The sequence below is a fragment of the Canis lupus genome, chromosome 36, assembly GCF_003254725.2.
Source record: "Canis lupus dingo isolate Sandy chromosome 36, ASM325472v2, whole genome shotgun sequence".
Lineage (NCBI taxonomy): Eukaryota > Metazoa > Chordata > Mammalia > Carnivora > Canidae > Canis > Canis lupus.
Window position 1 is genome coordinate 6,023,810 of NC_064278.1, and position 27,005 is coordinate 6,050,814.

The 27,005-nt window shown below is 39.0% G+C and overlaps 1 protein-coding gene across 7 annotated transcripts in view; it reads right to left on the minus strand.

Moving 5' to 3' along the window:
- The window catches only part of ITGB6 (integrin subunit beta 6), a 128,898-nt gene that overhangs the window by 34,856 nt on the left and 67,037 nt on the right, over positions 1–27,005 (minus strand). For 6 of the 7 annotated variants that reach the window (XM_049106318.1, XM_049106314.1, XM_049106315.1 and 3 more), the window contains 3 exons: positions 22,258–22,423; positions 20,518–20,679; positions 17,388–17,483 (listed from right to left, as the gene is read on the minus strand). In XM_049106318.1, the coding sequence (XP_048962275.1) occupies positions 17,388–17,483; positions 20,518–20,679; positions 22,258–22,423 (424 nt within the window). The remainder of the gene's footprint in view (positions 1–17,387; positions 17,484–20,517; positions 20,680–22,257; positions 22,424–27,005) is intronic. The other variant, XM_049106313.1, reaches the window with a different exon arrangement.

Sequence of the window (27,005 nt, forward strand, 5' to 3'; positions counted from 1 at the left end):
GGCACTTGCTAGAGGTGGGCACCTGGGTTAAGCCTAAGGTTTCTACAACTCTTGTATGGGAAAATGGGTGCTGCTTTTAATTGGTGATTTTTGTAACATTCCACTTATTTCAGTGTTTGTGATCGTGTTTAAGTTTGAAATTGATGGAAATTTGAACTCTTAAAAATGTCAGTTGTCACTCTGCCTTGACACTGCACTTTATTATTGAAGGGACCATGGACAGTAATCCAGGTAACATTCCTCCCATTACCCGACGCCCCCCATCATTGTCGGTTGAAGGTGGGCCCCACTATGTTTCCCTGAGTCAGATAGAACTTGTCAAATATGAGGAAGGCACCGGTTCATTGACTTACCTTTTCAAATAAACACATGTCAAAAGAGCCGTGAAGCATGAGACCTGTGGTTAACAGTGAATACTTAAATAGGAACTTGAATTTCACTCAAGTGGAGCTGGAATGTGTGTAAATTTGACTGGTCCCAAAAGAGAAGGCAAAGGGAAACTTAAAAGCTTGACAAAGAAAGGCTTGGATCTTCTCGGAATTTCAAGGCTCTTAGCTTTGCATGAAACTCCTAGCCTTGAAAAATGTCCTGGTTTCTCCAAGGGCAGGTATAAAGGGTACTCTCCACCGGCACTAGTTCAAGTGGCCTCTAAATTTTGGGTTAATTCTTGGTTTACACAGCCAAATCCATCTACTTCCTAAAGCATAATTATGACCCTGCATGTGGTATGACATTTGGCATCTGGCTATTAGGACAAGTAGTTTAACATTAATCGCATTTGCTGATTGCTACTAGAGCGAGGGTATAAAGGAGTTGGCAGCTAGTAGCAGTACCCTGTGATAACACTGACAATTGTGTAGAGGAAAACTATTAATTAATTTCTGGATGCTGATTCCTCCCAAAAGCATTGCAAATAATTAACTAAAAACATGGAAATTTGGCTTCCTGATCTAACACTGTAAAAAATTATACTTTAAATCCTGTAGTTATTATGATTACTGTAAATATCATGTGTCAAATGCCTTTCTTTCATTACAGCCCTAAAGTGCTATTATAAATTGTCCTGATTAAACATGTTTAATGTTAGAAAAAGGATGGTTTTGCATGCCTGGATGTGATAAATTATAGCACCGTGACTGTAAAAGATAATTCTTGGATAGTAGATATGGTGAACTCTAAAAACACGATGTTTCATGAGCTGATTAGAAATGCCAGATCCTTGGGCTTGAATTTCTAGGGCTTGAATTCCCTGTTTTCTGCCCATGGATTATCTTAATTATGGATTTTTCTCCTTCTCCTGCCACCATGCCACCCAGGAGTTCCTGAGGTTGCTTTTCTCACTCGTGTTTGCAAAGTTGGCTTTTTCTGATTGCCTTAGTTTTCTTAACTTCCTTCATCAACCCTATTTGTTTGCTATGTCCCCATCTCAAAAAGATTTCTTATTCATCCAACAGTCTGTATTTGTTCCTTAGAAATTTCCTGCTAGTCAATGAAGGAAGATAAGAAGTGGACAGGGGATGATTTAGTGGGCAGGCAACATAGGATAGAGAGGAAAGTGCCTGAATTCACACCTGCACTCTGGGCTCCTCTCAGGGTATGTCTTCAAGGTCAGTGTCTCTTGGTGTCTTGCTGCTAGAACCAGCTGTCAGGTGTGTTCTCCTGCTTGGTTGAGGGCAGAAAAACATGCAGGTGCATACCTACCACCTCAGCTATCCACGGACAGACTACTGGTTAGCTTTTTTTTTTTTAATTTTTTTTTCCAAAAGAGACACAGACTAAGGACCTTGGCAGATACTTGGCTGCTTTTGGTGCTAGAAGGGACATTCCTGATGTGACCTTCATTTTTGCTTTGACTATACTTCCTGTTGGGTTCACTCATCTCCAGGTTCAGTTTCTGGGACATGGTTTCATATTAACTGTATCCTTACTGGACGTCTTGATTGAGTTTCTGCCTTAAATGGTTACTTTCCTGGATCTTTCTGACCGACTATTGTGACATTCCTGCTGTGGTTTCAAAGACTCTTCACCACTTCTTCACTCAGTAGCCACCATTTTATACAGGCCATGCTACTCATGCCCCTCATCAGAGAGTGGAGAAGTTGACTTGCCATATATCCGCTAGCAGCATTTCAGTAAAGAATTTGTGTAAAACCAACCTGCTGCTTCTCTTTAGGTTCTATGCTTGCTTAACTCTTTCTGCAAAGCCTCATTATTATGAAGGGACTTTATGCTCAACACCGTTTATTTCCAATACTATATATTTTTTTCCAATAATATATTATTAATCAACATCAGTACTTCTGGTCTTAAAATGTATAACTAAGTGTCTTTTGTTTGCTAAAATACATTTAGTAAAAGTTTGGCTTGTATAGATTGAGAACCTAAGATGTTATATAATATGTCCACAAACATTTTCTCTAATATCTCACATATTTCTCTAATATCTCATATATATGCATATCTATGTATATGTATGTGGGGTCATTACCTTGTATATCTTCAATTAGCAGCTCCTATTAGTCCATTTTTTCTCTTTCAGAAACATTAATGGCAGTATAACGCACATGCACAGCATACAGGTAATAAGTATACAGTTCAATGAATATTTTAAAAGTAAACAAGCAAGTGTAATCACACCAAGATGAAGAAATAGAGCATAATCAGCCCCCTGAAACCCTTCCTTGTACTGCTTCCCAGTCATTACCAGACTAAACACTGTTTTGACTTTTATTACTATAGAAGTCAGTTGACTTTTATTACTATAGAAGTCATTGTATATTACTATACAATGTCATTGCCTTAAGGGTAACAAAAATGTCTTAAGTAGGACACAAAAGCACTACCTATATAAAGGAAAGAGTTGATAAATAGGACTTAACGGTAGGGATTTCTGTTTTGAAATGATGCCTTTAAGAGAGTGAACAGGAGCCCTTGAGTGGGAGAAAATATCTGTAATACATACATCTGATTTGGCACCGGAATACCTAAACAATTCCTACATATCGATAAGGAAAAGACACCTGGAAAAAAAAATGGGTATGCAAGTGGCAAAAGAGTATGGCACAAGTGTTCAACATCATTAATCATTAGAGAAATAGAAATTAAAACCATGACGAGATGCCAGTGTGCACCCACTGGAATGGCTAAAATTTAAAAGAACTGACGATGCTCTCAAGTACTTGCAGGGGGAGTCTACACTGGAACAACTACTTTGGGGAACTGTGGCAGTATCTGCTGATGTTGAACATGAGCCCACCCGATGGTTCACTCCTAGATATAACTGCACAACAGAGACGATCCCACGATGTACGACTGCTCTGAGATAAACAAATGCATAGAGAGGCATTCACTCTTGTTGTCAAGAGGGTGCTTTTGGTAATCAAGATGTCACCTAAATTAAAGAAAGTACAGATAATTCTCAAAGGGTCTTAGATCTTTCAGGTGTTTGGCCATAAGGTATAATCAATTCTTACATTGATTCCTTCTATCTCTATTCCATCCCGTTGGGATGGACCCAACGGAGGTATACATTGGCAAACTCCTCAGCACTCACAGCATAGCCTGCCTCATTCTGAATCTCTCTCCATCCTCAGGAGCTGGTTTCAAGACCAGATCTTCATGAGTCATTCACCAATTCAAGGGGCCTCACAGTGGGATGGAGAGGTCCTCCCAAGCCTCCAGGTCTCTCCATACATCTCCTGCCTTTTGACACTTTTCATCCTCAGAAACCCAAGGCTCCTAGAGTGTCTGTTATTGTGGACATTCTGGGACAGCCTTGGGGAGGTGATGGAAATGCATGGGGTGGAGAGGCCACCTTGCTCTTTAGGTCCTTAGTTCCACATAGTTCTTTGTTTTGGAATGAGCCCACGATGTAGACAGGCCTAAAGGTGCTCAGAACTCGCCTGTAGCCCACCATCATCTGGAAAACACTAATTAGAGCTAACGTTTGTTGTACCTGGCAATCTCATCTCTTTCATTCTTCCCACAAGCTCTTTTGTTTGGGGACCATTATTATCTCTGCTTTATTGCCAAGATATTGAGGCCCAGAGAATGTAGTTAGCTTGCCCGAGGTCATCTAGCCTAGAAAGAGCTGGATTCATCTGGTCTGCTTTGCTCTAGAACCAGATCTGTGAGCCAGGCCATTGACCGTTAAGTGCCTGGCAATGGCTGTTCTGGTCTGGTGATGTCATTGGTGAGCCTGAGAGAAGTTAACAGGTAAGCCTAAGTTAACTGAGTGTTATTAGTTCCAAAGGGCTGCTATAACTAAGTGGCTTAGCCCAACCAAAATTTGTTATCTAACAGTTCTGGAGGCCAGAAGTCTGACATCAAGGTGTCAACAGGGCATGCTCCTTCTGAAACCCATAGAGGAGAGTCTGTCCTTGCTTGTTCCTAGATTCTGGTGGTTGCCGGCAGTCCTTGGTGTTCTTGGGCTTGGAGATGCATCACTCTAGTCTTTACCTCCATCATCACATAATGTTCTCTTTTCCGTGTCTCCATGGGTCTCTTCTCTTCTCATAAGCACACCAGTCACATTGGATTAAGGATCCAACCTGCTCAAGTATGATCTTTTCTTAACTAATTACATCTGCAAGGCCCTATTTTTAAATAACGCCATATTCTGAGGCAAGGGTTAGGACTTCAACGTGTCTTTTGTGAGAACACAACTCAACCCACTACACCCTGCTAGAGTTCTTTTGATTTGCTTAACCCTCAAACTCATAGTTTTAGTTGGAGAAGCAAGTGAGAAGCGAGTACCTTGCATGGTCACAGAGCTAATACATGGTAGAAAAAGGTCTTGACTCCAAAGCTAGTGCTTATTCTGCTCCCTCAGGCCCTTGCTGGGCCAGAAACTAGCACAAATGCCAACTGCCATCAAGGGAGAGGCTCATTAGAAAGCTGGGATAGTAATGCCTTGTATTTATATATAGTGGCTTAGAGATTATAGAACATTTTCTTACCTGGAGCAAAAAGAAAGGGAGTGATAGGGTTGTGGCTATAATCACTTTCAAATGGAAAGGCTGCATCTTGAAAGAAACATAGCAAGTAGCAAAAGCATAGAAGCAAATTTTTTTTTTTTTTGTCCTGGAGGACTGTATTGTGCCATTTATCTGGTCAAAGGAAAACAGCTCTTTGCTGGTGATGCCTTGCTTTTGTCGAGTGGTGTGCTTCTCCCAGAGCTAGGCCGGGCTGGGTTTGCTGAAATAAGTCCTCCTTCTGAAGGCAATCAGAAGGCTCCCTTCCCGTGAGGTCTTTCATTCTTGTGGGGTTTTTTATTCTGCTGGTTCTCTTGTTCATTATCGGTAAATGCAGGGCTCCCAGTATTATGCAAAAGTTTACCCCCAGGCTTGACTGTGTTACTAGGACACCCGAGATTCCACGAAGAATATGTAATTGTTTCTGGCACAAGGTAGCATGAATGTCTGTCTCTGGGTTGCATGATATCTGCTTTGCCTTCAGGCCTTCAATTGTCAGCATTCCACAGGCAGGCAGGCAGCAAAGGGAGTGTGCTAATTAGATCAGGTGCTTGATCTCGAAGTCTGCACCAGCAATGACTAGCTAGTCGGCTTCGGAACTTTCGAGCACTACCTGTCTTTCTCCCAGTCTGCCCTGGAATGTAATTATCTTGTCAGCCAAGGAGCTGTAGCACACAGCTGAACGAGTGCTGGGCCGCAGTGACAGAGTGATAAGGGAAGACGAATGGACCCACCGTGCATGACTGTTCTGGGACAAACAAATGCATGGAGAGGCATTGGAGGACGGAGACTTTGAGAACAAAGAGGCTACACTGAGTATTTGTTGCTGAGGAGACTTCAGATTGTCCCTTAATAAGATTACCTAGCTTTTCGAGAGGGATTGCAGACCTTTGTTGGCAAATGCAAGTCCCAGAGCTTTAGAAAGCGCTTTTGAAATGGGAAGTGATGTTGGGTTCAGGGGCAGCTTATGTGCTTTGCAGACCAAATGGCAAGTAACAAAACTTTGAAAGATGACTAGTAGGAGCACGATGGAGGGGACCAAAAAAAATAGAGAGCAAGTATATATGGGAGGACTGCTAAGGAGGTCTGAGCCCCTGCTACCACAAGGGGGGTGGGGGGATCAGTAGCAGCAGCAGCATCTAGAAAATTGTGAGAGATGCAAAAACTCATTTTTGATTCTTTGAGGACCTTCCATATGGTTTTTCATAGTGGCCAAATCGATTTACATTTCCACCAATAGTGCGGGAGGGTTCCCTTCTCTCCATATCTTCACCAGCACTTGTTACTTCTTGTCTTTCTGATGACAGCCATTCCAACAGGTGTGAGGTGATGTATCACTGTAGTTTTGATTTCTTTTTTTTTTTTAAGAATAAATTTATTTTTTATTGGTGTTCAATTTGCCAACATACAGAATAACACCCAATGCTCATCCCATCAAGTGCCCCCCTCAGTGCCTGTCACCCAGTCACCCCCACCCCCCGCCCACCTCCCCTTCCACCACCCCTAGTTCGTTTCCCAGAGTTAGGAGTCTTCCATGTTCTGTCTCCCTTTCTGATATTTCCCACTCATTTTTTCTCCTTTCCCCTTTATTCCCTTTCACTATTATTTATATTCCCCAAATGAATGAGACCATATAATGTTTGTCTTTCTCTGATTGACTGATTTCACTCAGCATAATACCCTCCAGGTCCATCCATGTCGAAGCAAATGGTGGGTATTTGTCGTTTCTAATGGCTGAGGAATATTCCATTGTATACATAAACCACATCTTCTTTATCCATTCATCTTTTGATGTGGTTTTGATTTCTATTTCCCTGATGATGAGTGAGGTTGAGCATCTTTTCATGTGCCTGTTGGCCGTCTGCATGTTTTCTTTGGAAAAATGTCTATTCCAGGTGCTCTGCCTTTTTTTTTTTAATTGGATTGTTTAGGGTTTTTTGTTTGTTTGTATTGCTATTGATTTGTATGAATTCTTTCTATATTTTGGATATTAATCCCTTATTGCATATAGGGTAGGTTGCCTTTTCATTTTGTTGATGATTTCTTTTTTTGTGCAGAAGCTTTTTGGTTCGAAGTAGTTCCACCTGTTTAGTTTTGCTTTTGTTTGTTGCCTTTGCTTTTGGAGTCAGATCCAAAAATATCACTGCCAGGACCAATGTCAAGGAGCTTACCACCTATGTTTTCTTCCAGGAGTTTTATGGTTTCAGGTCTTACACTCAAGTCTTGAATCCATTTTGAGTTAATTTTTGTGTGTAGTGGAAAACAGTAGCCTCATTTCATTCTTTTGCATGTGGCAGTCCAGTATTCCCAAAATCCTTTATTGAAGAGACCTTCCCTATTGTATATTGTTGCTTCCTTTGTGGTAGATTAATTATATATATATATGGGTTTATTTCTACCATATAATGCAGCAATTCCACTTCTGGGTGTTTATTCAAGGAAAATGAAAACACTAACTCAAAAAGACATATGCACCTTGATGTTTACTATAGGATTATTTATAATAACCAAGATATGGAAACAACCTAAGTGCCCATCCATAGATTAATGATAAAGAAGATGGCGCATGTGTACACACACATACAGAGTGGAATATTACTTGGCCATAAAAAGGAAGAAAGAAATATTGCATTTGCAACAATATGGATAGACCTTAAGAGCATTATCCTAAGTAAAATAAGCCTGTCAGAGAAAGACACCATATGATTCAATCAAATAATAAAACAAAATAAACAAAAATGTCCAGCTCATAGATACAAAGAACACATGGGTAGTTTCTAGAGGAGAGAGGGGATGGTGGGAGGTTGAGGATGGATGGATGAGGGGAGTCAAAGCCTCAGACCACCTCCTAGACCTGAATCAGAGTTGGTGTTTTAATAAGCTCCCTGAGTGATCAGAGACACCAGAGGAGCTTTAAAAACAAAAACAAGAACACTAATGCTTGGGTCTTAGCCCTAGAGATACTGAATTTTAATCGATCAGATCAGGGTGTAGCCTTGGCATCAGGTTTTTTAGAATGCTCCCTAGGTGATTTTAATGAGTACCAAAGTTTAAGAATATTTGTGTATATCCTTGTTGTCAAATGAATGCTTCCAGGAAGGGCTGTGGCAATTTAGAAAATAAAGTTGCTATGTTTTTAAACCTGTACACCCAGGGGAACCTGGGTGGCTCACTCAGTTAAGCCTCTGACTCTTTGTTTTGGCTTACATCATGACCTCAGTCTTGGGATTGAGCCCTGAGTTGGGCTCCATTCTCAGTGTGGGGTCTGCTTCAGAATCTCCCTCCCCTCTCTGTCCCTCCGCCACTCACACACAGGCTCTCTCTCTCTCTCTCAAATAAATAAATCAAATCTTTAGAAAAAAACCTCTGTATACCCATAATTCATAAGGGACCCTCAGTCGGTCAGTTACCTGTGACATCTATTCTCTAATTAAGAACAAAAGTGGTCTTTTGGAATGCCTGATGCCCATAGAATAACACCATGCTTACTACTCTAGGCCTTCAAGGCTGAGGTATCTAGTTTTAGCCAACCTTTTCCACTCCATCTTCTTCTATCCTGGCTCATATCAGGCTGACTAGCCTTTTTTCAGTCTCTCAAATACATTGAGCACTGAGTCCTTTGCTGTCTCAGGGCCTTTGCATATGCCTTCTCCTCTTGAAAACTCCTCAACCTAAAGGTTGCTGCTCTACAAGCACTTCTTTAAAGGTGTCTTCCCCGAAGATCCTATAGAAGTACGGTCTCACACTCCCCTCTTTCATTTTTTTCTATTGCAACACACTATTCTTTTCCATTTTTTAGTAATATTTCCAAAGTTTTTAGTATAAATGTGTCCCAAATATTGCATGGAACATATTAATACTAAAAAATCTTTTTGTTTCTTTGAAATTCATATTGAATGCTCTGTATTTTTTTTGTGCTAAATCTGGAAATGCTATAGATAAGGTGTATGACTTTTGAATAAGTGAATAGTGTGCCCAAACTATTCAAGCTCAACAAAATATTCTCCTTGAGAATTTTCAGTTTTGAAGATTCGATACTATAAAGGTAACAAAATATTGAGCTATGTTATAATTCATAGTATCCCCTTGTAGCATATTTTTGGCTCTTTCAGGTAAGTAGGCATAAAATTAAAATACATAATACTCCCAAACTTTTCTATGCCTAGGGGCTGTCAGTTTAACTTGTCCCTTATACCTTGATGCCCTATGCAATCTATAGAAGGCTATGTCATGTGGAGAATGCTTGGTTGTAGTTAAATTCCCACATGGTGATCCAAGCAAAGGTGAGCTTCCTTTAAGCATCACTGTAATTCGGGCCAGCCTTGCGGGCATGGACAGAGTGGCCAACTGTAACCGTAAGAAAGTCTTCAGGGGATAAATGAGTAATTGAATTAAATAACAATCCCTGAATTCTGTGAGGCTCTGAGAAAGTATAGAGTAGAGCAATTAGACAGCTTTGAGCACTCTGTGATATCCAGAGGTGCCTTTGAAGAAACTGAGTTTGCTCACAGATGTTAGAGTCCTCATCAAAAGGGCACTTTCAGAGACTAGAAAAAGGACTAGAAATAATTTGTTTGTAATTCCTATTAAGGTCATTACATGAATGTATATAAAAGTAACTAAGTATCATTGGAATATATTAAAAAGTAATCTGGTAGTAAATGTAAAAATATAGTAATTGCAGATGTTCTGGGGCTGCTGGTGGGAGGTGAACAAGTTTTTTTAAATTAATTAATTAATTTATTTATTTATTTAAGAGAGAGTGTGTGTGTGTGCATGCATGAGCAGAGAGGTGCAGATGGGGAGGGAGAGGGTGAGGGAGAAAGAATATGAAGCAGACTCATGCTGAACAGGGGAACCCAATGCAGTGATCCATCCCGTGATCATGAGATCATGACCTGAGCCAAACTTGAGTCAGAAGCTTAATGAACTGAGCCACCCGGGCACCCCGGAGCAAGTTTGTTTTTATTTTAAAGCAGATACCCTACGTACGGCAACCACAGATTTGGAATATTGTAGAATGACCTTGATTTCATCTAATGAGATTCTTGTCAGTAAAAGTGATTGTTTGACATATAACTAAATGCAATTTAATTTTCATGCCTTTATAAGACTGTAAATGTATAAACCCATTAAAAAAATCTGAATATACTTAATATGTACAGTATGATGCCAATTATGTTAAAATATGTAAATGAATGCAAAAAAGAGAAGACTTATTTTAAAATGTCAAGAATGGTTTAGCTGTGTCTGAGTGGTGAGTTTATGAGTGATCTTTATTTTCTTCTTTGTGCTTTTCTGTATCCATCTCCCCCTTCCTCTCTTTTGGGCAAATAACGTATCAATTTTGTCATCAAAAAAAGAGTAATTTAAAGTGTGTGGTGTTTTTTGTTTTTTGTTCTTGGCCACACTCCCACACTGTTGGTAGGAGAATACCTGATACAACCACTTTGGAAAGTAGTTTGGACCCACCTAAGAGTTTTGAAGATGCCATTTCCTTGACTCAAGGACTTCAGTTCTAGACATGTATTGTCAGTGGAGAACAAGTGTGTATGAACGTGCATGGCCGCAACATTTGGAATGCTGCACAACTGGAAGTGATCTGATGTTCTCAGCTGCAGAATGAACACACTACAGTGTAAACACTCAATGGACTATGCATGGCAGTGGAACAGAGTACACCAGAGTTACCCATAACTCTGTGGATGAGCCTCAGAAATGTAACATTGAGCATCACAATATGAATGTACTTAAGGCCACAGAACTGATATCTAAACATGATTAAAATGGTAAATTTTACCTTATGTGTATTTTACCATCATAACCACCCCAAAACATGACTTTAAGTCCAAAAGCAAATTATAGAAATAATATGTACAGGGCGGCCTTGGTGACTCAGCAGTTTAGTGCCGCCTTCGGCCCAGGGCCTGATCCTGGAGACCCGGGATCAGGTCCCATGTCGGGCTCCCTGCATGGAGCCTGCTTCTCCTTCTGCCTGTGTCTCTGCCTCTGTGTGTGTGTGTGTGTGTCTCATTGATGAATAATCTTTAAAAAAAAAAGAAATAACATGTACAGCACAAAATTAAACCTATAGGCCAAAACTATGAAATTATTTATGGATCTATATATTTTTTAATGGAACAAAAAACCATGGGCATGATAAACACTAGGTTTAGGACATTAGTTACTTCTATGGAAGAAAAGAGGGTGATAGGATTAGAGTTGTACAGGTACCCAGCAGCCAACTGTATCTGGAATGTCTTATTTCTTTAAAAAATTGGAAGCAAAAATGGTGGTGAAATGTTAAGGTTTGAGACAGCTGGGTAGTAGGCATGTGGGTGTCATTACATGACTATCTTTCTGCGTGTTTGAATTGTATCATCGGAAAAAGCCCTATAATCTTTGTTAAACCATGTGTCCCATTTTTCTCCTTTGGTTGGAACTGTAGATGGTTGATTAGCATAGACAGTAGCTGTTAAGGATGTGTTGACCAATGGCATGATGCTCCCTAGCTGTGTGGCCTGTTCTTACCCCCTCAGAACTTAAATAGCCCATAAGACAGTGTCCAAATGTCTCTCTTTTTTCAAGTCTGCACATTTTAAGATTGTTTCTACTCATCTAAATTTTTTTTTTTTTTTTTTTTTTTATTTATGATAGGCACACAGTGAGAGAGAGAGAGGCAGAGACACAGGCAGAGGGAGAAGCAGGCTCCATGCACCGGGAGCCCGATGTGGGATTCGATCCCGGGTCTCCAGGATCGCGCCCTGGGCCAAAGGCAGGCGCCAAACCGCTGCGCCACCCAGGGATCCCCTGTTTCTACTCATCTAAATCAACAGTAGCAGTAAAGGACCTTAGATGACGTGTGCACTGGTTTTGAAGGACTTGGCCATTTTTAATTCTATCTCTTCATCTCTTCATCTGTTAGGTTGCTCTGTTCCACCCTGTGGCTCTGTGCTTTTCCTTCTTGACTTTCAAAGCTGGTTACTTTGTTTAAAAGGCTGCTTCTTTGGTCGTCTAGAAGTTAGGAACTGGCATGCTCTTTTACTATAGCAGCCAACGTTCCAGTGGGACTTAACTCCATGATTAAGGCTCATAGTGCCTTGCTTCAAACCCTGGCTTTCACAGGCAATTTGCTTTATTTTGAGTTATTTTATTATTTATTTTATTTATTTATTTGGTTCCATTTTTATTTTTTATTTTATTTGGGTTTATTTTGGTTCACAAAATGGAGTTTAAGTGACAAAATAAGTTAAAATACTTAACTCCAAGCTCCCAACTAATAAGCCCTCAGCAAACCTTCCTTATTATTCTCATGGTCATAGCTGTATAATATATTTTGCTCTCAGTTTCCACTGCTATAAAATGAAGGGCTTAGTCCAGCACTATCATACTGTTAATATCAAAGCTAGTTTTATGATAGGCAATTAATTTGCTGCCCCTTCTAACAAAGACGATGAGTACAAAAAGTAAAACATTGATAGATATGAAAATTCTGACCCCTCAGCAAAACTCTGCCTTGGGATGTCTGTCTAGAACACAGCCTCTAAAATGCCCTCATCCTGTTTTTTTGGCAAATTATTGGTCTACGAGTCTATTAGTGCTCTGTGAGGCTTCTTAAGGCAGTCACTCTTATTCTTCTCTGTAGTCATAAACTGTGACCTGGTCCAAGGGATGTTCTTATGAAATGTTTGATGAGTGAGTGAATAAATGAATGAATGGCAACAGTCAATAGCATATTGGTTGTAATGATATGCTGGACATTCTGGGTGTTGATTAAATCTTGAAACATTTAGGCTTTGTATTGAAATTCCATCCTAGGGGGCATTTGGCTGGCTCAGTTGGAAGAGTATGTGACTCTTGATCTTAGGGTCATGAGTTTGAGCCCCACATTAGGTATAGAGATTACTTAAATAAATAAAACTTTAAAAAAATCCCATCTTATATTTGTCCAAGGGTTGGTCTAATAGGGCATTTCATTAAAACCCTACTTTAAATCTGTACCTTTTTTTTTTTTTTTTTTTACCTGTGTGTTTCTTTTCTAATTTATGAGTCTATGAGTTCTTTAGAAGAAAAGTACTATGTGTAAACTATACTGGTGACTTTTCATTGTTGTGATTTATTAATTAGTCTGGAAAATGCTTCTAACAACTTTGCCCTGATAATCTGAGGACATGAGTTTTATTTCCAAATCCTCCCTCTCTCAGAGCTCTTTTTATTAATGAGGAAAGTGTAGGCTGGCTCTCCTCAGTCTTTATTCCCAGATACCATCAATTAAAGGGAAATTAAAGTCCTTTTCCATTACACGTGAGTTGAGTAATTTGTTAACTGTGGGGATTTCTCATAATCCAGAAGTTCTCTTTTTATTCCTAGATGATTTTATATTCACTAAAAGCATAAATTTGGAATAGTTCATTACAGGATGGGGTTGATAGGATGAAAAACAACTTTTTAGTCCATACCCTAAAATTAGCTATATTATGGTTAGCTGAACTTTGTGTGTAGATCATTGGAATTCGTGGTGATTTCCCTCCTCCAGGTATAGAGTCATTGACTACTAAAGCTGGAGGTCACCCGGTCTAGTCTTTTTATTTTGTTAAAATTGAAGCCAGAGAAAAAGAGATTTTCATCAGAGCAAAATTGTTTTGATCTTTTCCAATAGTGAACATTATAAAACAAAACAATAATAGAACAGGCTAACATATTGCAAAAGGGTCCAATTTTGTTTTATCTCCCTCTCTAATTCTCTGCTTCCTTTCAACTCTCTTGCTACAGTGAAAAGCTCAAAAGATGAGCAAAAAAGGAAAGGAGGTGAAGTAAAAACTGGGTTATTGATTTCTGAAAAATTGAAACTTGTATATGATAGATAATATTCACATGCCATACAAAAACATCAGGCTCACAGCATGTTGTGGCTACTCTTTATATTTGTTCTTAAATAACAATGATCACCAAATGGAGGTACTTGCTCATTTTATAGCCTACTAAGAAGGCTCTTGAGCTAATCCAACAAGTTGATCCCAAGGGTGATGGCAGAGGGTTCCCTTCCTCTGGTGCTATCTAGGTCCAAGGTGGAAGGAGTGGAGGAAGGGACAGCCAGGGCTGCAGATAATTATAGCAATGGCTCAAGCACACCTCTTATGCATGGGCTCCCTCAACTTTGACAGGTATTTGTCACATGAAACTCCACATTACTATTTAGAAACTTTGACTCAATTTGACTAAAGATGAAAATCTATTGTGTATTGAGAAATGGCCTAAACAGAAAGATGAACAAAACACACCATTCTCCTCAAAGAGGTAATTTTTGAGGGCTTTTCACCTCCAGAGGCAAGGGCCCTTTGGTGGTATTAAAACCTGCATTGGTCCCCAGTCCTTATGCTTTAAATGCATCACTATGTCCTGATAACCATGGGGACATCAATTAGTGGTTATAGATGTTGGCAACTAAACTGGAAGTGTCTATTACCAATATGTCTTGTTTACTTCCTAATGTTTCAACATTATGTTGTAAATACGAGATTATCTAACAATTATCATTATTAACTTTACAAAATTCATCTTTTCCAGCCAGATGTAGACATTTTGAAAGATTAGAATATTTTAAAGTCTTGCAACTAATCCCAGGTGATTAGTAATATGATTTGACAATGTAGTTAAGAACAGTAATTTAATTGCTTTTTATCTCAATATCTCACTAGGAAGGAAAGACTAGTCAAATTAGACAATTGGGCTTTAGTAGCCTGATACGATCTTAATGTAAATTAACAGTAAACATTTGAAAACAACAGAGGAGATAAATTTTTTTTCTTAAGCTTGGGTAATTGAATCCTGATTCAAAATGGTGCTTAGCACTAGAATGTAATATACTACCTACTGCTCAGTCTATTATCTATCATTATCTTTTGAACCCTGTAATTGGACAAACAGACATCTATTCATAATAATAAGCTTGTTCAAAATCATCTGTTTGCTGGAGTCTGGGGTGCCCACTGCAGTCATATTGAACTAAAGGCAAAACTGCTCACCTTATCCTTTCCATTGTTTCCACAAAGTACAGCAACACTATGCATCTGGACAGTCCAGAGCATCTTCCCAAAATTATCAAAAACTGAAAACCCAAACCAATTTTTCCTGCATTCTGTGAAGGGGCAACATATATTGTATTTGCTGCAAGAGGGGCTGCCATTGAATCAGAGCCATCCCCTGCCTGGAGAGTACGCGCATAACTATGCTTAATGTAGAACTAGGGCAAGCAAATTGCCTTCTGGAATTTCCATTAGATCCACCCAGTTAGTTGCTTTATTTATCCTATCACTGGTTTTATTTTTCAGTGATACTTTAGTAGTTACGTGCCTTCTATCACAACTATCCAAACATCAGGTTGTATAGGGGTCCTGCTCACACAGGACCCCTTCTAAGAGATTTAAATGGAAAGGCAATACAAGCCATTATTGGTTTATTTTCAGTTTTCCTTATCAATAAAACAAGAAATCAGCATTTTCATGCTGTGTGAAGCCTTCAGGGAAGTGCAATGTCGCCGTCATTATTTTTAGACCAGGCTGCTGCCTGCCCCCACTCATACAGATGGAATGATGAGTCCATCAAAATAGAGATAAAACGATGAAAGAAAGCATCAGAGTCGCAGAGTGGGCTGCTGCCCTGGTCTGCTGTGTGGCTCTCTGACAATGTCCCTTTGAATTTAGTGGAGCCTGGATGGTAGAGACCACAGATCATGACAGAACATAAATTCGCCTCATAATGAGATTAGTAGGCAGGCAAAATAAATGTCCTGCTGTTATGTTAGAGGCAGGCTCTAATCTGGTGTTTTCCTTGGAAATGATCATTTCCTTTGCAACAGGGGACCCATTGGCGTAACTAACTTAAATCCGACAGATTCCGTTTTGCCACGTGGTTATTTTTCATCTTCTACTGTCTTTTTAATAGCAGTTCTGAGGAGGCGTGTAAATGAGTTGTGAGTCTTAAAGACTATTACGGAAGTGAGTTATGGACGACTATGTTCATGATCATCAATACTGTTTCCCAGACTCCCCTTTTAAGAAGACTTCTGTGCAACCCTCCTCCCCCTTCTAAACAGGAACCGGCTGTGGAGGAGGTGTTGTGACCCTCAGGGTCCTCTCACTCTAGCCTTAAGGATCAAAGGCAGAATAGGCTCACTATTGTATTTGCGGTATTTTTTTTTTTAATCTTTACCGCAACTCTACTACTTAAAACCACTGGAAACAAGTATCACATACTAAAGAGCCTTAAAAAAATGCCCAGATCAAGTGAACCCACATGGTCTCTGAGTAGAACAAAGGCCTTGAGTATGCAGCCTGATTGCAAAGGACTTTTTCGGTTTCAGCAGGAGGCAATCTCACCTGGAGTACAATACCCTCCTCTCATTAAAAATGCAAGATAGGATCTCCTCCTGGATCCTTTCTGCAGAACCTGATGCAAGTTCATGGGCTGTACTGTCCTTAGCAGTGAGTGGCATTTAATCAAAGCCTTCTGTGAAATAATCTCAGAGTGTCCTGAGCCCTGTAAAGTCACCAAGAGAATTAAGAGGTCCTTTCAAAGGAATGGGATATCAGACTCTGAACTTGGAAGCATTTGAAGCTTGTGCATAGAAGGTATCATAATTTAATATACCCCTATTTTCTCTACATTTTCTCAGGCCAGCCTGGAGATTCCTTACTTCTCTGTGAAACCACCCATTAGGAATAAATCGTTTGCTACTACCTTGATTCTTCATGGTTTCTGACGTATTGTTTTCTGAGGTTGGAATGAAACCACAGAAACCTGTTATGTTTGTTATGTTTGCATATGCATTTTACATTTAGTTTATGCAGTGATTGATGAACATTAGCTCATCTAATCAAACAGTTCCCTTTCTGCATCTGGTGCTTCCATTCAAAAACTTGAACCGCAAATCCAGCTACTAGGAGGGAGAAAAGATATTTTGGCCCCATTTAACAAGCTTTTTCTTTCAACTTCCTACTTTCCAATGGTCAAAATTGTATCTCTACTTATATATTTTTCTATACATCTGACTTGTAGATGTCTGCAAGTTTCAAGTCAATTCTGCTCCCATCCTGTTAGCCCTCTGCTCGTCAGATGAAACAGTTCAATGGAAGACAGAGTGATTTTTGTTAGGTTCATTGGTATTCTCTTACAACTTATCGTGTCATTCCTTATTTCTTTCTTCCTTGCCTAACCACCACTCTCTATCACACCCCTGGGGTTGTAATTTAAATTGCCATCGGTAACTGAATCCACTTTACCAAATGTCCAGTGTATTTGTCACGTGTTAACGATTTTCTAATGGCATCCCACGCGTTAAACCCTCAGAGTTTCTGTTAAAGTTTCAGGTCAAGTAATCTCCCTGAAGGAATCCCCCAAATGGTGTTTGCTTACCTCATATAAATGAACTTGTTCTTGGGTGACGGCAAAGATTAATAACACGTTATTTTGCACCAGTTTATCAATGAGTTGTCCAATTGTTGGATATTCCTAAAATTGACATAAAGATTTTAAGTAGCATTATAACACAAGTATGTAAAATAAGGAAAGGAACATTTCTTTCAAAGATGTCATACTGAGCTTGGCATTTCAGTTTGGCTCTAAGTAAACAAGTACACGATTAGCATTAGTAATTTCATTGGTTTAATAATTGTTTTCTAAATCTTGTAAATACAATTAATTCCTAAGAGTCAGTCCCTGGCAATGTGGTGTATTATGGTCTGTCACTTCTAAAGAGAACGCTTGGTATTTACTTAAAGACTTATACTGTGTCATATTTTCAAGGGTAGAGACTCATTTCTTCGAAGTGCCACTTGCCAGCAGGCTCAAACTGTAGAGAATGTTGGAGTCAGAGGAGGAGCAGCTAGATGATGACAGATGTGACTGAGATGACTCAGGTAGCTCAGAAACTCCTATTAGAATTGGATGAGGCTGGCTGAGGGCTGAGGAGGGGACAGCCTGCTGAGGAATGACACACTACAGTGCCTGTGTCCATCTGATTTGAGACATTCCTGCACCAGTTTGGGATTTGGTCTTACTGACTTTTTATGTCAGTAATCAATTTTATGGGATCCTGCCGTATCTTTATAGAACAACTGAAAACATATCGTACTTTTTTTTTCATTGACACATTCATTCCCAAGTAATACGAGTTCTTTAAAAAATAGAGAAGGCACAGATGATCAAATTCGAACATGGCCTCCACTTGCCAAAGTTAAAAAATGTGCAGAGCCTTTGGCTATTGTATGACTCCAAATGTGGGTAATGTACAAAGAGGAGACTCAAATGAAAGAGTAGCTTGCAAGCAATTAAACTAAGAATATGTTGATCATGAAGTCAGCTAAAGTGGAGGAATGCTGATAAGTAAGCCTTCCTGTACACTAGTGTGTTCACATATTCTCAGCACTCCGGGAGTATTTCTGCCTAATGTCTTCTTTAGGCCCAAGATTCAATTTGAGGGAAAAGGACAGTTTTGCCTAAAATATTCAGGTAAATGATCCAACTGCATATTTGGCTGTGTAATATGTGCTTGCCATCCAATTTGGATTTTTATTAGTAGAAGAATCCAGATAATATAAATCTTCCAGAGTGTGACATTTTCAGTGGTCTCTGCTTTTTCAACTGCCCAAACACCAAGAATCCTTCACTTTTCAGCCTGAATCCCCCCAATTCTGGTCCCTCCTATCTCCGTGCTCTTGCACTTTCCACTGCTGTGGGTGTGTAGCAAGGATCACACTACGAAGTCCTTCATAGGTGGGTAAATGTGGTTTTCTATTTGATCTAGGTCAGTGGCTTAATTCACACACAAGGTCAGGGACCATGTCCTATTATTTTGTGTCCCTAGGAGCCAAGCCCAGTGTTGAGCACATAGGAATTGTTCAAAGGACTCAGGGAACTATGCTGTAGACAGACATGGAAATAGCCTTTCATGCATTTATAGCAACTTACTAAGCAAAAATGAATTGAACGTTTGATAAGAAGGTCCTACGAAGCAACAAGTAGTGTTTGCTTCTACGATCCTACTTTGTCCAAGATGTCTATTAATGGGACATTTGAATAGTGGCAAGAAAAAGTAATAAGAAAGAGTTTGCATTTCACAATTTCTTGCTACTCAAGGTTAAAAGACAAAATGTGGCTACTCTCATGGATATTGTAATATGGAAAGGCAACTTATGTGATAAAGTTTGAGGACTACTCTCAGTCAAAAGTTAGGGGAAAACACTCATCTTGAAGTTTAGAAATTTAAGTCAAGGAATGGTACCAGGTGATTTATGAACCATTTTTTTAAACTAATTACCATCAGTGTATTAAATATGTGTGTGTGTGTGTGTGTGTGTGTATATATATATATATATATATATATATATATATAATCTCACTGAATTATTTTTTTAGAGAATAGTTTTTCCAATCTGATATTAATATTCTGGGTTCTCTTCTCTCTCTCTCTCTCTCTCTCATTTCTATAGCACTGTCATTTTAAGAAGTCACTTAAATTCTCCATGCCATATTTTCCCAACTGTTAAATGGAGATAGTATGACCTTCCTAGGTTGTTGCTTCAAAATTCAATTTTATTTCACACATAGTCAACACCCACTGTCTTCCAGGCACTGTGCTGGAAGGAAATAGAAATAATACACCAGTTCTGGTACTGAGGAATGCATATTAGAGAAAGACAGACAAACATGAGTAAATACATTTCCACATAGTGATGGATGAGAAGACATCTATGTACTAGAGCGAGGGGAGGGATGATCACTTTGAGGCCTAGCAAAGGGCAAAGAGGGCTCTTTGGGAGCAGTCATGATTGAGTTGGGCTTTAATGAATAATTAAGAGTCTCTCAGCAGCCTAGGAGGCAAGGGCATCCCAGACAGAGAGAACAACGCATGCGCGAGCAGGTCCATACAAGGAAAAGAGATACATAGTGTTCTGGTGAGCATCAAATATGATTATGTATATCGAAGACCTCTAAAAATTTTACATCATTTTATATAATTCAAGAGCTTTTTTTTCCCCCTTTGAATGTTGGCAGTGTTTTTAAAATGTTTTCAATGACAAAAATAAGCCAAATGTGAATAAGTATCAGCCAGGCAGTACTTGACAATTGTTCCCTATGGAGCACCATGATGCATAAAAGCATGACATTATTTAGGAGGCCTAACTCCGGGACCCATCATTCACAGAAACACCTAGGTGATGGTTGTTTGGGCCTCCGTTCCTCTTTCTGCAGCTATTTTGAGAATAGAATGAGCTGACTGTACTGCTTTTTACTGACCTTGGGCTCTTTGAAAAATCAGGGAGGTTCTGAGATCATTCAAGCTGTAGTAGCCCCAAACTTCTCACATTAATCCCCACCGCCCACCTGTGCTCCTGTGGGAAGCTCTAAGGGCAATTTGTTAATCTCAAAGCAGAAAATGCACAGTTTTCATCAAAACGTGCCCTATTTTGCTAGAGTTGCAGTGATTATTGCTTCATTTGCCTACTTGCAGCCCTGAAAACAGTGTAGAGTGCAGGTTACACACCAAGACAGTTGACATGGAGTATTCATTCTTGTTGTCCAAGTGACAGAGCCCATCGTTAGGAATGACGATGCCTGCCAGTTTGCTGTCCATTCCAAAATGAGAATCGGCATCGCTCACAAAGACCAGGAGATGGAGGGAGTCATTCCGCCAGCCAATTTTTTCCTACAGTGAGAAAGACACATTTGGGTCTTTATGGGATAGAGGCAGGCATTTATTGAGAGTGGATCAATTACGATTGGATATATTCAGATTATATAAACTATATTGCTGATCTATCTATTTTGGCCTTTTTCATCTATTGCAAGTTGATAATTATTAATTTATTAAAAAATGTGAAATTCCATGGTATTTGTTTCTTCTTGGATAACACTTTCAGATGACTTATGCTTCAGAAAAAATAGTTCCACTATAATCACTATTCAGTTGATCTTGACTCGTACATAGTTAATTATTTTTACTGTTCAGCTTTCAATTTACCAGAAAAATGAGAGGAGGGAATAAGGGAGGTCTTAGACGATCCCAAATCCAAGCTGAAGCAAAACTAGTAAGAATGCAAGACACAAGGAACTTAAAAGTATGCCTGTTTTATTAAAATGTCACCCAACATTTAGGCACATTTTTCTCTTTCTACTGATAGCACCCCAAAATTATAAATGTAATACAAAGATAAGAATTTCTTATCAAAGAATGACCCCCAGCATATGGCTATTTAAGATGGTCTGTTTGTTTCTTTGCAGAGCTCTCTCCTTTAATTGATATTAGTCCAGGAACTGGTAGGACCAAAGCTCATCCTGGCAGCACTATCCCATCTTATCCCATCTTATTCTTTTCCTTCCTTCCCTAATCCCTTGCCCCTTCCCCAACTTTCAGGACTTTCAGCCCTCTCTATTTCCTGGTATTTTCTAGGAAGAGCTGTCATCTGAAGACAGGGGAATCATTCCCTTCAGTACCTGTCTGATTGTCAAGGAGGAATGGTGTTCCCACATTGTTGTAGGGACAATGAAGCTTCTGATAGTTATTTTGTTGGTTCAAAACAATAGATATCTCATCCTATGTAGAGTTTATACTGATTCAGGGCATTTTTACTTTTTTCATTAATTTCTGCCTGTGATTTTTTTTACTTTGAACATGGTTAACTCAAAACTAATTTAATCAAGGGGCATCTGGGTGCCTCAGTGGTTGAACGCCTGCCTTTGGCTCAGGTCATGATTCTGGGGTCCTGGGATTGAGTCCCACATCAGGCTCCCCAGAGGGAGCCTGCTTCTCCCTCTAGCTGTGTCTCTGCCTCTCTCTGTGTGTCTCTCATGAATAAATAAATAAAATCTTTTAAAACCCCCCACAAACTAATCTAATCTTAATCTTTGAAAATTAATCATACAAGACTATCATTTTAACCAATTTTTCCCAACACTAGTATAATTTTATTAGATTATTTGTTTTTTTTTAATTTTATTGGAGTTCAATTTGCCAACAAATAGCAATAACACCCAGTGCTCATCCTGCCAAGTGCCCCCCTCAGTGCCCATCACCCAGTCACCCCAACCCCCCACCCTTATTAGATTATTTGAATATCAGGCATAAAAAAGTGTCCATTTCAACATGACTGAATTACAAAGTTTTGGAAATTCTGTTTTTTAAGAAATGCAGAAATATGCCAATTAAAGGAAAGATTAAATAAACTAAGCTTTTCAAAGTAGATTTGCTAATAAGAGATGCAATTTGTGTTAGCCCTCAGCATACCTTACACACAGCAGCTTGCATAATTGCATCAAATCCTCCTTCTGGTGTGTCAATATTAGCAGAGATTTTCTGATTCTTCACAATTTCATTGAATCTTTCAGCATCATTCGTCAATGGCAAAATGTGTTTGAATCCAAATGTAGGTAAGCAGAAGTATGGAATACTACTGCAAAAATAAGATGTGAAAATGTTCTTAATGAAATATGATACAACACACAAGTAATGGACCTCGTAGCCTAGCAACTTCATCTTAAATGAAGATGGATTTGCCTCAAGTGCCTGACTCTGGAACTTGGTTATGAGTTTCCCTGTTAAGCTTGTTTCAGCATCTCCCACCCACCCCTTCCAAATTGACCGTATTAGCTACCACTTAGAGCTTACCGTGTGTTTTACTCTGGCTTAAGCTCAGATAACAGATAATCAGGTCAGACTCCCCACTCCTCTATGTGTGTGTGTGTGTGTGTGTGTGTGTGTGTGTAATCACTACCTTCTAGTGCTTCTCAACCAAAATCTACCATTAAGTTTCCGTGATGACAACAATTCCTTTGTATTCTGATAGCTTAAGCTGTTATCAAGTATGAGTCACCTTGTAGCAAGATTGAGAGAGATAGCTGTCTTCTTTCTTCTCTGCTCTTTCCTATAGTCCCAGTCCTGCCTGCCAAGGGCTGAAAATCAGAGCAGGGCTCTTGGTTCTGGAACTCAACTCTACTATGACTCTATGACTGAACAGACTCTTGTGGACCTAGCTAGGGATAAAACTACCATTAAAACAGTTGATATAATGGGATAAATGCCACGTTAGGATAAAATCTGCCCCAAAGATACTGCAGTTGAACAGAAAGGGCTGATCATTAATTCAGCCACGTCTTATTCTGGAAGCCAGTTAGTAGTTGTAGATGAGACTTTGGACAACTTACTCGACCCTTCTGAGCTTTGGGTGCTCATTTGTAAGAGAGAGATAACAAGATAGAGCAGATGTCTCAAATATAGTCCTTGGACCAGCAGCATGAGATCACAGGGAACTTGTTATAAATGCAAAATCTGGGGCATTATTCCAGACTTACTGAGAGAAATGTGAGAGTGGGCTCCGTGATACATTCAAATCTTCCTGATGCATTCTAATGTTTGAGAAACACGTGTATGGAAGTATACAGACAAGAAGAGGAGCCCCCAGCGAGGTTGTGCTATGCCACCTGGGGAGAGCTAGAGTGGCTTTCCAGGTTCAAGAGACCGTGTTGCCAGCACCTGAAGAGCTGGAGCATCTTTCAGAGAAAGGCACCTGTTCACCTAGTTCATCTGCCTGAGGTGTAAAGCCAATCTCCTATATTCACAGATTCCATATATGTGAATTTACCTACTCACTAAAATTTAATTTAACCTCCAATTCAATACTTTTTAAGTACTTTCTGAGTCCCTCATGTACACACACAGAATGGCAAAAAATTTGAGTCACCTGATTCGCATGTGCCCAGCTTAAGTGAAACAAGGCTCTGTGTTCTTGCTGTAGCTCTCACGTGATAAACAAGTGTCCTTCTCCTGGTCTATTTGGCATGACTCTTTTTCATTTTTTTGTGCTTTTTGTTGGTGATTTTGCTGTTTAGAATGGCCTTCAAGTGTGGTGCTGAAGTGTTGTCTTTCCAAAGTGCAAGAAGGCTGTGATGGGCCTCCCAGGGAAAATATGTGTGCTAGATAAGCTCTGTTCTGGCATGACCTATATAGTGTTGTTGACTGTGAGTGCAATGCTAACGAATCAACAGTATATATTAAGTTGTCTTTAAACAGAAAAACACAGGAAATAAAGTTAGGTATTGATCAATTGGGGGGAAAAATGGCCAGAGGCTCACATGAGCCTAATCCTGTTTCCCCTAAGAGCAATAGTTTAGCATTGGCTCAGTCAGTGTTTGAGGAGATTTTATAGAGTAAGATTCCCATTATGATGACAATCAGCTATACAAATCAGAATGACTATGGTTCATTCACACTGAGAAATGGAGCTCTGCTGAGACCAAAATGCTGGTGTTGGCAAAGGTAGCTATTTTATTCCTGTAAGTAGACTTTCATGGAAAGTAAATTGTAATCCAAAGTGTCCTCAGGCTTCAGAACAAGGGGAGTTGGAAGACCCCAGCAGTCTGAGATGTCCTAAGATAGCCATCTCCAGAATGGATGCTCTTGGTCATATCTGGCTTTTCCCTCACCTGTGGTTGGCTTTCTCAGCTAACAAAAGTTTGGGAAGCCCTCGTAGCCAACAGGACTGGAAACTCTGGAAAGGCCTGGGCTAAGGCTCCTGGATGGATATGGCCCATACTCGCCTCTGGGATTGCTCTTTCTTGGAATTCCCCTAACCTACCATGAGTAAATCTACAGGCCTGTTCATTCTTTCAGCTCTGTCAAGACACCTGGTCTGGTAGGCCCAGGAGCCAGCCTGTAACTTCTAGGGAACTTTTTGTATTTCCTTTCTGACTCATTATTTTTAACTTTAATCCTCAGAAGGCAATCTTATTCTCTTATTTTTAATATCTTGCATTAGCTTTCACTAAAGCTCTGAAGTGCTGACCATAGATAGTATCTACTTAGTAGGATTGTTGGAAGGCCTAAAGGAGGTAAAATATGCAAAGCACACAGCACAATGAGCTTTTTAGTGCTTACTAAACATTATTGTCACTTTTTATATAAATCACTTTTACAGAGTCAAGCACAGATTTGAGGACAGATTGGATTTGGCCAATGACATCTCTAGAATCATATGTATTTTGTCCTGATTAAAGTAATAAGACATGTTCACTGAAGAAAATTTGAGTTAATATAAAAATATAATTATTTAATTATGGAAAGATTTATGAAATAAATTTTTAATAATAGATTATCAAACTGTGATACATCTCATAATAAAATTTATGTTTTTTTCCTTATATTTTTTCTCTCACTAATAAATAAATAAAATCTTAAAAAATAAAATAAATTAAAAAACAAAAATATACTGGTTGATTAGTTTAAAATGGCATCTTAATTTTTAATTTCCATTTAATTGCTACTAAGACTGCATACTTGTTCATATTTATTGACAGTTTGTACTTCTTCTTTTGCCAATTGCCAGCTTACATCTGCTTATTTTCTTATTGGGATTTTTTTTTTAAGATTATTAATTTGTTTATTCATGAGAGGCGCAGAGAGAGAGGCAGAGACACAGGCCGAGGGAGAAGCAGGCTCCATGGGGGGAGCCTAATGTGGGACTCAATCCCAAAACCCCGGGATCATAAACCGATGGCAGACACTCAACTGCTGAGCCACCCAGGAGTCCCTTATTGGGATATTTTTTATTTCCTAACTTAATTTTAAGAAACTATTCTCTTAAAAATATTAACCTTTTGGGGTACCTGGGTGGCTCAGTTAAGTGTCTGCCTTCATCTCAGGTCATGACCTCTGGGTCTTGGGATGGAGTCCCAAGTAGGGCTCTCTGCTCAGCAAGAGAGCTCAAGCTCATTGTGCTCAAGCTCATTCTCTCTCATTCAAATAAATAAAATCCTTTTAAAAATATTGACCTTTTGTCTTTATGGTTTGTCTTTTAATTTTGTTTATGCTGTTTTTTAATATAAACCTTAAAACTATTTATATAGTTAAGTGTTCTTCAACCTTCAAAAATGAGATGTATTTTAAAGAATTATATAAGGAAGAGGTTTAATTTTCTTTTCAAATTGTTACCTATTAAATGGCAATGATTTAGCAGTTGTTCTAATTGCTTTGATAGCATTTGAAGTAGTTGTGTGCTGGAAGAAATTGCATTTGATTTAGAATAAAAAGACTGAACAATTATCTATTCTTGCACAAGTTACTTATCACTGCTGGGCCTCAGTATTCTCTTCTGTAAAATGAGACTGAAAATACCTACTTCACAAAGTTCTTTTGAAGGTTACATGAAATAAAAAGTATGTAACTATGTGAGGTATACCATTGTCCATATAATCCAGCTATTCTCAGAAATTGTTAGTTTAATCTTTTATTTTGGCTGCTTGTTTACACTGTACCAAAATGGCATTTGAGCACCTTCTGAAACCAAAGAACTGACATTCGTACCTTTTTGTAAGAAATTTATACTTTGTTGGTTAGAATTGCTAGGTAGATCCTACCGGACTCTGTGCTTTTGGAAAGTGGAATGAAATGTTAGTTTAATTCAGTAAACAGACTCGTGCGGAGAGACTCATGTAGCTAAAGCAAAGCAGAATGCCAGACTTGGGTCATGCCAGCAAATTTTGAGTGGAGACTCCCCTGTTTTGGTCAGAATCTTTCCTCTAACAGAGGCTCATATTTGGCTGTTACTTTCTTAGCATAGCAATTGAAGGAAGTAGGTACTTATCACCAAATAATTTGATTTTGAGTCCCTAGATAACAATAGATTTGTATTTAAAATGTAGAATAATTATGAAACACAATATACAAAAATATCATTTATATTTTTGTTAGAATCCGAAATAAATATACATAAACTAAGATTACAATGATACATACCAAATGGCTAACATCATCTTTTTGAATGGGATTAGAAATAATTTCCATTTTCCTTTCTTTGTCTGCATTCTCACATGGGATGGTTATTACCTTTGCAATAAGAAACTATTCTGTACATTCAAATATATTTATGTGTGTGTACATGTAAGGAATCTAAGCATTTCATGGTTTTGCTTTCTCTTTTGCAAAACTACAATGAATCCCTTACTGTTGGTGTCATATTAAAAAGCAAACAAAACACAAAA